The sequence below is a fragment of the Aphelocoma coerulescens genome, chromosome 2 (genome assembly GCF_041296385.1).
Source record: "Aphelocoma coerulescens isolate FSJ_1873_10779 chromosome 2, UR_Acoe_1.0, whole genome shotgun sequence".
In the NCBI taxonomy this organism is placed as follows: Eukaryota; Metazoa; Chordata; class Aves; order Passeriformes; family Corvidae; genus Aphelocoma; species Aphelocoma coerulescens.
The window spans coordinates 75,403,738-75,416,318 of record NC_091015.1 but is presented as its reverse complement, the minus strand read 5'-3'; the positions used below and the strand labels follow the sequence as shown (position 1 = coordinate 75,416,318).

General features: G+C 42.3%; 1 protein-coding gene across 2 annotated transcripts; it reads right to left on the bottom strand.

Annotated features, from left to right (window-relative positions):
• Positions 1–1,627: 1,627 nt before the first annotated feature.
• Positions 1,628–12,323, bottom strand: RBM24 (RNA binding motif protein 24). 2 transcript variants are annotated; one of them, XM_069008062.1, is made up of 5 exons: positions 12,004–12,323; positions 11,357–11,480; positions 10,204–10,258; positions 4,603–4,654; positions 3,499–3,738 (listed from the first exon to the last, which is right to left on the bottom strand). In XM_069008062.1, the coding sequence occupies exons 1-5, from the start codon at positions 12,169–12,171 to the stop codon at positions 3,583–3,585; spliced, it is 555 nt and encodes a 184-aa protein (XP_068864163.1). In that variant the 5' UTR covers positions 12,172–12,323; the 3' UTR covers positions 3,499–3,582. The 2 variants fall into 2 exon arrangements, with proteins under 2 accessions (XP_068864162.1, XP_068864163.1); XM_069008061.1 differs by lacking the exon at positions 4,603–4,654 and having other exon boundaries at positions 1,628–3,738; positions 12,004–12,320.
• Positions 12,324–12,581: the final 258 nt, after the last annotated feature.

Sequence of the window (12,581 nt, the reverse complement as noted above, 5' to 3'; positions counted from 1 at the left end):
GGTGTCCTGATCTTCAGGTTTTTAGTAACACCACTTTGCTTGTAGGAAGGGTTCAAGGACCATAAAAACTTCCAGGTATGGCAGGGGATTGATTCAGGCACCTCTTGAGGAAGCTCAATCCACATAAACCTGATGGGCTGCACCCAAGGATGTTGTCATTCTGAGGCTGCTTACTATCGTCACTAAAAGGTCATGGAGATTGGGGAAGTCTTCTGTGACTGCAGAAAGGCAGATGATGCACCCATCTTCAGAAAGGGCATGCAGGGAAATACTGAACAATCATGGAGTGAGCAATCTTGGCAGAAGTTTCCAGGCACATGAAGGAGAATGTGGTGATTTGGAACAGCCAGCATGGATTCACAAGAGTAAATCATGCCAGACCAATTTAATTGTCTCTTGTGATGAGGTGACTTTATCGGTTGAAGAGGCAAAACCAGACAATGTCATCTACCTTGAGTTTAGCAAGGCTTTCCATGTAGTCTCCCACAGAATCCTTTTATCCCAATAATGGATAGCTAGGCAAAAAGCTAACTGAATCATTGGTCAAAAGGGCTTATGCTCTGTCTCCACTGGTTACAGTGGAGTTTCTTTGGGGTCTGGCTGGTCTGGTATCTTTATCAATGACTTGGAGGAAGAGATAGGATGCAGTACTGTCAGGTCTGTGGACTGATTATACTTAATGGAGAGTGTACTTGATATGCTAGAGATCAGGCCTGCCATTCAGAGAGATTTACACTTGCCAGAGGACTAGGCCAACAGGAACATCATGAAGTTCAGTCAGGACAAACAGAGAGTTCTTTATCTCAGATGGACTAACCCCCATGGCTTAGTTAGCTACTTTGCTGAAAAGGACATGGGAGGCGTGGGGCAGGCTGAACAGGAGTCAGTGGTAAACTCTGGCAGCAGTGAAAGTGCATCAGACTATCAACAGGAGCACAGATGGCAGATCAAGGAGATTGATTATTCCATTTTACTCAGCACTCATTAGACCACAGCTGGCATAGTGGGTCCAGTCTAGAGGCTCCCAGTACATGACAGCTGCTGGCAGCTTTGAACGACTCCATTGGAGGGTCAGCAGGACGGCTGGAGGTTGAAGCATGAGAACTGTGAGGAGAGGGTGAGGCATTGGGGTTTGTTCAGCCTATGGAAGAGAACAGCAATTTTCCAGTTCCTAAGAGAAGGTTACCGAGAAGATAGGGCTGGGCTCTCTGCCAAAGAATGAGAGACAAAGGCTGTAACACGCAGGGGAGGTGCTTGTTAGAAAGAAGGGAGAAAAAAACGACACAACAGGAATAATTAGGTAGTGGAATAGATTACCCAGACGGGTTGTGCAGTTCTCCATATGGGCATTTTTTAAGACCTGACTGGACAAACACGTAAGGGACCTCAGACCTCCCACAGTCCCTTCTATTCTGAATTATTTTATGATAAACCTCAGAATGGACCTTCTCCATCTCCTCTGCAGAACTTCCTCCATGTAATACAGTTCCATCAATCTGTGCATCTGAAGTCAGTGTATATGCAGCTATTCACCCCACAGAGCAGGAAAACTACATAAAAGGTTGCCTCTCTAGTTTTAACTAAACAAGAACTAAGACAATTTGGGCAAGAACAACACTAGACAGGATGAGACAACATTTTTTTATTGTTTAATACAAGTGACTGAAGAGATCTGAAATGCTGTAAAGCAATATACATACTGAATAAATAATATGCACAGGAGTCATGTCTACATTGTAACACTGGCTAGTATTCAGAATACTTCAAATAAATCCAGTGACATTGGATAAAGTCCATAAAAATGCTATCCTGTCTTCCCTTGTATGAAATTGTTCAAGTATAAAAAAATCCAATACAGTGTAAAATATTAAATTCCATTTCGGTCAAGAATAAAAATTGCAAGTATTGTAGTTTCACAGGACAATGTAAAGCAGCATTTTCTAGCAAAGGGAAAAATAGTCAGTCTACATACAGATGAGTGAGAAAACGGCACTAATGTATTTGAGAAGTCTACATGAATAACTAGTAGAGGGAAAAAGAATGAACTAGCAATATTTTATGTAAAAACCTAAAAAAAAGTGTTAATTTAAGAGTACTCTCATACAGTGCACATACTGAATTTAAATAAATCCAAGTCAACATCCTTAGTTAATTAGGTTAATATTTAATATGCTACATCTAAGCCTACTAAATAATTTATACCATGAGATGAATACATAATTTTACAGTGTCACATCTAAAGTCGCTGTCTTTAGAGCGCAGCATAGTAAAACTTTCAAAATAAATATTTCTTTTTAAATAGCATAACAATTAAGGCACAGTATAAATCACATACCATTAACCCTTCAAGAACTGCAGTCTTGGTAACAAAAAGTCGCCTTGTGTACTGTATGTTTGCTAATAAATATTTTAAATATAATCCTGAAATAGATATTAAAATTGTACAAATGGTTTCAGAAAAGAAAATTCCCTTAAAACAGTTCTTAAAAGGTTTTAATTCATTAGGCTCCTTCCTGCCTTTATTCACAAGTTACGAATAGATGCAATAAATAGAAAGAGAAGGCTGTTGTAGTAAAGGGCTGATCCTATTTTAGAATCAGAATAGCTGACACCAGCAGTTAAAGTTTCCCAAAAGTGAAACGGGATGGGGCGAGGGATTAGGATGTGACAAGCTCATCATATGAGCATGAGTGATGTGTTCTGTCCAGAACTGTCTGTGTTATTGATTGTCTCTACAGCTGTTGCACCCCTTACTTCCACATCACTTGCTCCATAGTCCCACTCATCCAGAGGACAGAGAAGAAAATAACTTTGGTGCCTGTCCGCCATCTTACTAGCCGGCCATCTTCCTTGGGTTGTTCGGTGCCCGTCAGTGAGACAGTGACAAGGTCCCATCTCACAAACACAACTTCTGAAAGCTAGAAAGGACAATCAGTGCTTTAAGCTTGTTTCCTCTTAAAATGGATAAAGGTTACATATTGCTGACTCAAGTTTTTTCCCTGGTTCAAGCTTTTCAAATACCATTTTCTTACTTATAAAAGGCAGTTTTGCTTCCCTGATACTGTAGAAAGTACATCTTTGCTTTTTTTTTGGTTCTTTTTTGTTTGTTTGAAAATATGAAGTCCCATTGCTACTCCTGCCACTCTTTCATGACAGTACAGTATTTTTCCCCCCATTTTCTTCTGGCTTGATACTCGAAACTAGACATGCCGCACTACCCTTCCCCCTCTACCAACATGATTTGGATGTATACTGTATGAAGACAGTGGAATAAAAATCTTTAGTTTCGCAATAGCATCGCTTTCCTTAAAGCTCCTTAGTTACTATCAATTGTCTCTGTTAACTACTTATACTGGAAGGCTGAGAAGAGGAAGAGAGAGCGCGAGCTTCCTTCAGGAGTCCATCTGCTATTGCATGCGGTCTGTCTGCAGCTGTTGGGGCTGGTACTGGCCGAAAGCCGCCGCGGCCGCTGCGGCCGTGCCGGGCGCCGCTGCGGTGAGGGGCTGCTGCACGGCATAGCCGTAGCCCCCGGCCGCCACGTAGCCGGCGGCGGCGGCCGGCGAGGCGGCGTACGGGTACTGCTCATAGGCAGCCGCCGCCGCCGAGTACTGCGCGTACGCCGCTCCGGTGTAGTCGATGTAGGGTGTGGTGGAAGCAGCGGCTGCTGCGGGCTGCACGTGGGGAATTACCACTCCAGGCTGCACAAAAGCCTGTGGATAGACATAGTGAGCGGGTATCCTGTTGAAAGATGGGAGAGGGAGTTAGAGTTGGTACGCGAGTCAGTGCCTAAGTCTCATATCCATACTCCGAACTAAAACAAACTCAATTTAGTTGTTGTTATGTGCATAGGGTTGCCACAATAACTTGACTCAATGGACCAATTATCAGTTCACTGGCCCGAAGAGATGCATCACTCCAAAGCGCAGCGTTGTAGCTGAGTTAAGTCAGGGTGTTCAGTGTTCCTTGAGGATATTTTTAATGCCATTCAAATCTTTAGAAGGACCAACATTACTGATGTCTGTCTTAAGACAACTCTGAAGGATTAAGCTTGATTATTCCATCTGGAAAATTGCACTACTTGTTTTTCAAATCACCTGTAAGTCACTTTTATTACCCCGCTTCTCTCTTAACTACTTGACTCTTAGTAAAATTATTTCCTGCAATACTTTTATTATTAGTAACTGAGCATTAGTGACAGCATCACTATACTGAGTTTGACAACAGCCAATAAGGCAATAAAATGGTTGAACCCTGACTTTATGTCAAGTCTTCCCAGGAAGGCGTGTTAAGCGCGTATTGTGGCAACCCTACTTAAGTTGCTATGCAGACTCAGCACACATTAATTTCTCTGCAACCTCAGTCACCCTTATTAAAAATAAGAAAAAAAACCAACACAGGCGACAAAGGAGTTTAAATAGAGTTCACAAGTGTGGTAAACACAGCAAGAATCACACTTTCCAAACGAACGATAGTGCAGCTCACTCCGTCACAAGAGGCCATTGAGGGGAAGCTACATAGATGCTATTAAAATCCATAACAGTGCCTCCTAAGTACATGTGCATCACACTTTTATAAAAGTTCGCAAGGACACAAGGGTCAAACCTGTTTGATTATCAGGTCACTGATGTCCTGTTTTGTGCCAGCTTGTTTATTTCTATGCAAGACATACAGCATAGAGTTTTTTGGGAGGTGGGCATAAGATTAAGTGTAAAGAGATCTGGTGCTTAACAAAAGCAAAAAACCCACAAATTTACAGTTTAAGAAATAACCTTTCTGAATGGATGAGTACACACTTTCCCATCTTCTCCAAGTCACAAAGTTTGCTTTCTTGGCTTGTTTACTTAGCCCTTTAGTTTTAAAAACTGGTCATATAATTGTCTTAGCACGCAAGTGTACATACATGTTAATCTCATGGTTGGATTTTATCATATGATTTTTAAAAAATACTCTGTATAATTCTCATTTTACATTCACAACCCTGTCTTGCATCTGAATTTCCAAAGAGAAGTCCTTCATGTATGCAACTCCTTCCCAGCCAGTGAATCTCTATAAATGCATGAAAAACTTCTTGTGCAAATTCACTATTTCATACTGAACTTTACCTTTACAGACAACTCTAAAGGCTGCACCAACCTTTTAAGCACAGAGAAAAATTGCAATGCTAAAAAGTGTCCTCTATTCTCCAAATTCAAGATTTCAAGAAAAGGGATTGTTGGGGTTTGTTTGTTTTTTAAAATAGCTTTAAGATGTACTTAAGTGGTCAACAAGGAAACGTTTGCAATCAGAAGGGACACTGTCAACTGGAATCATAGCAAAACATAGTTTAAAATAAGTGATAGACTTTAAAACAGCTTAGTTTTCTTTTTCAGAAAAAAAGAGCTCAGTTGCTTGAATAGGAGTATTAGCAGAGAGAAATGTTCAGTTGCCGTGTTTAAGACATGAACACCACAATCATAAAAACCCAACATGTCACTGAAATTAATTTCCTATTGTGGGAAGGAAAAATGAAAAAACAGTAACCAAAAAAAAAAAGTGACAAATAGGGAAGGATTGGGAAGGGAAAGAAAACATAAAACGAAACCATAAGTTGGGTTTTTAACACTCACCTAATTTATGAAGTGATTAGCCAGAAGTGCATTTGAAGCATACTTAAGCTGGCTCTGTGTATTTAAATACACATCATTACCTGAGCTCTCCATATGCATGAGCATAAGCAAGCATTTTGTATTGGTCACCAACCAAGTACAATTCTAATAAACATAATACCGTATTTCTTAAGCATTTAAGGAAAGAGGTATAAAAACAAATTTGAAGTCATTGAGAGCCTCTTTTCCATCATGAAGAGTCCATTTAACACCACATCAAAGGAATCTTTACATTCAGCACTTAGGGAAGAGAATAATTCTAACAGAAGAGACAGTAAGCAAGCTTATCAGGCTGCTTGTGTTGACTTGAACTGACGTTACCAAGATTTTCTTGAAGACACTTGGACACTCGGCCATATCCTTGAACAAGACAGAAAGATACATGTGCTTCCACTTAAGCTCTTGTGACTTGGTTTATTTAAGCCAAGAAACTAACAGGTGGTGAAGTTACGAAACATTATCTGTTTGCCACATCTTACCCTACAATAAACATAAACCCTGTGCAGGCTCCTCTCCACCATGCCATTTAACACATGATGATTGACAGCATAAGCTGCAGTGGGGCTATTTTTGATCATCTGTCATGCTACAACTGTTCTGAGTCAAGTAAAATGGCTTTATATGGCCAAAGTAAATTTCTACCTACTGCAGAGGCCAGGACATGAAGATCTCAGCCATTCAGAACCCAACTGCTTTTCATGCTCTGCCAGGTCAAAAGCTGAAAAAGCAATTCCCAGTTATGCTGCAAATCCTTAATATCCTTAATTTTAAATAAAAGCTGGTGCTTTACTTTTCAGAGTGATAGTGTGAGAAATGCATAGGATTTAAGCTCTCTTTCCTGGCAGAAGTTTTTATTTTGGAATGTGTATTTACTGTTTTATGCTTTTGCAATAAAGGAAAATAGAAGGTGCATTTAGCTTTAGCAATAACTGTAGCTTTGAGATACTCAAAATTCAATGACCTACATCCCTGCCACGTGCCTTAAGACTTTCTTTGTTGTTGTAACAGAAGATTTATGTTTAACTAAACACCTCAAAAATAATCGTATAGGCAACAATAAAGTGCACGATAATTTCAAAGGAAAGAAGGGACTTTTCAGACTAATGCAGAGAGCTGTGGCATAGAGAAATTCGGCACTAATAATGCATCTTTAACTCTCAGCATTACATTCTCACAAAAGTAGGTATTTAACTTTAAACAAAATGTTTTGCTTTGGCCCTTGCATGGCATCGTCTGCTTTTGTAAGCGTAATTGAAGAGTAGATTTTCACCAATGAACAGCTTTCCTTTTAACAGAAATAGGTTACATAAACATTAAACATACAAGACCCTTCCTATGTTTCCTTTTATCTGATAACCACTAAGGGGACATAACAGCGGGCTAACTTCTGACTGTTCCAGCTTCATTCCCTCTTTTCAGACTATCTGTAGTCTAGTATTATACAGGTCTTTTGATCACAAACTCAAGAGGGGGCTTTTCCTTCTCTCTTAAGAAAGGCAGATTTGCCTAACTCTTGGAAAATACCAAGCATGTTGTATCAGCTAACCATTTGATAATGGACTTAGTAACTTTGGATTTAATTCTGGTCTTACTGAAAACAGTGGGAATGTTTTCATTTTGATCAAAGCACAGGTTTTAGACAGAAAATAAAGAAAAAAATCTCCACGCAACAGTTACGTCCTACATCAACACCTTTGTATAACCCCAAATTTTCCCACCAATAATAAAGAACAAATTACATTAGCAAAACAAGGAAAGCTATCTTGGGAAGCAAAGTCATCTTCCCCCTCCATAAATTCCTGTTGAATTCAGAAACAGTATTTTAATAAACAATCCTAAAAACAATGCTGTATAAATAACCAGTCCTGTGATCAAACACCTTTCTACGAAACACACCAACAGTAAGATAGATGCTGAATGTAAAAAGCAGGAAGAAATGTTATTTGGTGGATGAACTGATCTCTGCAGCACCGAATAAAAAAACATTCCCTGCATTTTAATTGCATCATGCATTGAAGTTAATCTAGTTTCTGTCTCCCTCCACCACAACAGTGTTGTACTTAAATCAGAATATTGAACTTCTGCATGTTCTTGGTAAAAGTAATGTAACATAATCAAATTATTTTATGGGGAAACCATATGTGGTGGATGCCCCGTCTCTGAAAATGTTCAAGGCCAGGTTGGATGGAGCTCTGAGCAACATGGTCTAGGGAAAGGTGTCCCTGTCCATGGCAGGGGTTGGAACAACATGATTTTTAAGGTCTCTTCCAACCCAGGCCATTCTATGATTCTGTGATTCCAAAACACAGCTGACTGTACCAAAATATGGCAGCACCTCACTGATTTGCACTCTGTTAGGAAAAAACCCCCAAACTCAACCACAAAACATTTAAAGCTTTTGTGTATGGATTAGCTGAGTATTGGAGTGAATCACCACTACAACCTGTTTCACACAGCGTATTAGTGAAGTGGATTTCCAAAGTGCAACTGCACAGGAAGAAAAAAGCTTTAAGGTGACCATGTATTTCAGTGCAATCCATGCAGCAACCTCCTAAGAGTGAACTCTTCAACAGAAGGAGATTGAAATAAGCACTGAAACATGTCCTCTTACTGTCAATGATGTGAATGAAGATGTTCATTCATCCTAATGAATGCTGTTCTTCTTAATCTGAACTACATACTTTAGATAAAGGTACAGGTCACTGGAAATTTTGAGAAGGAAGCAGGATTAGTAATGTCCATTGTTTACACGCAGTAAAAGAAACGCAAGAGCCAAGGATATAAAATTACCGATTTCATATATACATGACTGCAACCAACACTTCTTCAGATTTATGTGCAATGCATTAGAAATACAACCTTATTCTTGCTGGAAGGATTTCTCTGACCTAAATATGGTTCATGTCATCTATAGTTGGCTCTGGGTAAGGAAAGCAAGAAAGACTCCTACATTTGCACAGTCCTTTAAGCAAGGGACTGCCACAGGTCCTCCTTTTCTGTTGTGCTCAGCAAATATTCGGTCTCTCCACAGCTGATCCCTGCAGAATTCAGTAGTTCCCTTTTCCACAAGTGTTTTAACAGCTCTGGAGACGAGGTGTTCCGCTTCCTGCCTACGTTATTGCAGGCATCATATACTGATCACCGCATACACACTCTCATCTCCTCACACTTCAAAGAAGCAAGCAAAATACAGTGGAGCATAATCATAAGAAGGTAAAAAAAGTTTTTTACAGACTCCCTGCTCTCAGAAGAATTAACACGCTCTTTTAAAATTACATGAAGTTTCTTGGAAAACTTTTTCCTGTGGTTTTCAGGATAGGAATTGTTTCCTTCCATTCTGTCAAATCAAATTACCAAGAAGCTATTGTTGCTTAATAACAGATAGGTATGATATTCTAAAGCTATTCTAATCAAATAAGCAAAATACATTTGTGACACATTTTCCCTACTTTATTGTTAGCTTATGCATTAGTTAGCAAAATGCACTATTTCACAATAAGTTTCTCAGTCAGTGTGCATTAGTGAAGTGACACTCTATGGAAAGCTTAAAGCAGACTTCACCTCCTAATGATATGCCTATAAAAAGCAAGAGTTAGATCCACTTAGGAATAGTTTATACTCAAATTCAGGAGAAATGCACTACATATTAAAGACAGATTGAAGAAAATAACCCTCAAATTAGAAAGCCCAAATGGACGCACATCGTTAATAAGGAGCTCCACACCCTTCCCAAGAACAACGCCCCCAAAAATTATGAACATGCAAGCAATATGTTGATTTACTTAAAAATCAAGAAGTCACACAATTTAGCACTCACTACAAAATATGGTTAAAAAAGTCACAGGCTACAGCTTGAAAGCAAGGAAAAAAAAAAGGCCCTTTGCTCCCCATGGCAAAGTCACTCCTCAACAACAAAACCAAAATTAAAAAAACCCCCCCAAAAAACTTTCACTACAGCTCTTTCAATTAAATAAAAGCACACAGTTTAGCTATCAACACCACTTCATTACTGTAATAAATAAAAAAAAAGCACACGGAGGTCTATTGACTATATGAAAAAACATACATGCATCGTTAATCACCATTTTAGCTTGTTTGTGTTTGAGTCTACTGGTTACAGAGTTTAATTCCAAACAGAACTATTCCACCTCTTATCATCATATCCTTCTGATCAGTTATCTTAACTGTAAACGATCCCTGTCAGATTAGAAAGAGATAAATAACATTGAGTCAAGCTGAAAAAAGAAAAATGGGGCACAGCAATCTCGCATCAAGTCATACCTCCTTGTTTTATCATAGGGTCATGTGGGACTGGACTGCTTAGTCGGAAGGGCCATGTCCCACACAACTTGACTCAGCTGTGGCATTTAGAACATGACCAACAAGGTGAGTGCATTTATAGGTATACATTTATAAATCTGAGAGCTTCAGCATTGCTGGCCAGCTTTAAGGATGCTACTGCAAGAGGCCTTCAACGATCATACTTTTTCTTTCCTTTTTTTTTAAAAAAAAACCATTTTTTTCCTCCCCTGTTTGAGGTCCCATTGAACAGACTTACCCGAAAGGCCGCTGTATGAGAGCTGGATGAAGCTGCTGGACACCAAAGGCAAAACCTACCAACAAAAACACATCATGTTCTCTGTATGGGTGGTTTTTGGCCACTTATTTATGCTATATATACACATACACGCACACACACAAAACGCAGAGTAAGAGCCTTAACTAACAGCCTGCAGTAACAACATCTCAAAGGCTGTAGAACCAAAAATTAGAAAGCAAAATGTATCAGTCCATACACACACACACACAGAGAACTTAAACCAGTAAAGCACACACTTTTCCTAGAGATGTTTAGGAAAATGACTTTTTCTAAACAAGCACAGGGTTTTTGTTCACAGTTTACTTGGTGCTCCATTCTGATCCCTAATTTTAGCCTCTGAAGGATTAGATTATACTTTCCATTCATCTGTGTATTTGTGTAATTTCTACAGACATAAAATTTCAGTCACCCCTACTCATGAGGACTTAGCACAGGGGGTCAAATCCCAACTTCATTTCTGTTCTTCAAACACCCTAGTATAAACCCTGTCTTTCCTTGGCAGGCAGTTATTTACTCACAGAAGTGTTCATCAGGCTAAACAAGGGGAAATTCAGAATGGCCTCCTTTAGAGCACAAACGTGCACACACTCCACACTCCTCTCACTCTTGCTGCAAAGCAGCAGTCTGGGAAGTGGCTAGGACATCAGATTGTCTCAGATGTGGTCTTAGGAAGAGCCATTTCATTTTAAAATCTGCAAAGTAGTTCCCATCTGCTTGAGAAGTTTGCATTAAAATATTGTTTGTATTAATAAGACCGCACACATTGGAAGCAATTCACTCCTAGGCCAATCTTACCCTGCAACGATACTGTAAATGGTCAGCGCCACCACATTCCCAGCAGCAGGAATAACCAATGAAGTGTTTGAGCTGTGGAAGTCTTCCTGGGGAACTCCAGATTATTTTATCTCTGATCGCTTTTGTTTTTAAATAAGGCACACGTGCAAAATAGCCAGAAAGTTACTACACACTGCATTTAAAAATCAAAACGAAAGCACGCCCAACTGTGTGCGTACTTCAGGAAGGTGGAGGGCAGCACTACCTTTTTTGAAGTTTTACTCTCTTCAGAAACCTGAGGTACGGACAGAGAAGCCATTCGGGGCCGCTTCCTCACCTGGCTGCATTATCCGCGGCTTGGCACCCAAGTACGCCAGGTTCACGTTGGCTTTCCTGCCATCGATGATGGGGTTGGGATCCTTACAAGCCCTTTCAGCAGCAGCTCTGTCAGCCATGGTGACCTTAACGGGCGATGCCGCGCATTAGATCCCTTTCCCCGGGGACGGAGAAGCCTCCCGCCCACAGCAGCGACCCGGCCGTACCCGCGGGCGGCGCCGGGGCGGCGAGGGGCCCCCGTCCGGACCCCGGCCCCGGCGCGCCCGCCGAGCGGAGCGGGGCGCCGGGAGCCGCGGCGGGCGCAGGGCGGAGGGCGCGGGCCGAGCTCCGCCGCCGGCAGATAAACCCCGCAGCGGCCGTATCAGCGAGCAACAGGCGCGCTGGCGGCGTGCGAGGAATTGGGCAATTCCCCCCTCAATCTCCTTTTTCAGTAATCCCCCCCCCCCCGCCTCTATCCAAACTCCCCAGCAGGGAGAGAGAAAAATAAAAACAAAAAGAGAGAGAAAGGCAAAAAGCCGGACGCCCGGCACCCCCTCCCGCCCCCCCGAGCTCTCACAGCGGCCCCCGCGGAACTTTCCCCGCGATGTCCCCCCGCAGCCGCCCACCTGCCCCGCCACCCCCCGCCCTGCCCCACGCCCCGGCACTTACAAAGCCGTATCCCCGGGACTTGCCCGTCTGCCGGTCGGTGATGACCACCGCCTCCTCGATGTCCCCGAAGACCTCGAAGTACTTGCGCAGGCTGGAGTCGGTGGTGTGGTAGGGCAAGCCCCCGACGAAGATCTTGGTGTAAGTGGTGTCTTTCTGCGTCGTGTGCATCTTCCGCCCAGCCCTGCGCGCCGCGCCGCGATCTGCACCCACGCGTGGCCGCCGGGGCGTGCGGGTCCTGGGCGGCGAGACCCGCTTCCAGACTCAGCCCCGCTCTTTTTTTCCTTTTTATTTTTTTTTTCTCCTCTCTACCCCCGCCCCCCGTTTTCCCCCCGCCACCCAGCTACAATGCAATTCCCTTCTGCCTTTGCAGACCCAGCTTCCTCCTCCTTCAAGAGCGGAGCCTCGCAGCCTCCGGCGGTTTTGAGCTAGGTACCGGCAAAAGGAGGAGGGGAGGCCGGGCAGCAGCCAGCCTGGCGGCCGTAGCGCTGGAAACGAGCAGAAGCAGCAGCTGGAAGAGGAGTGCAAGGCCCAGCCTCTAACAACTGAGTGGCCTCTCCCCCTAAAAGCCACCGGGTCGG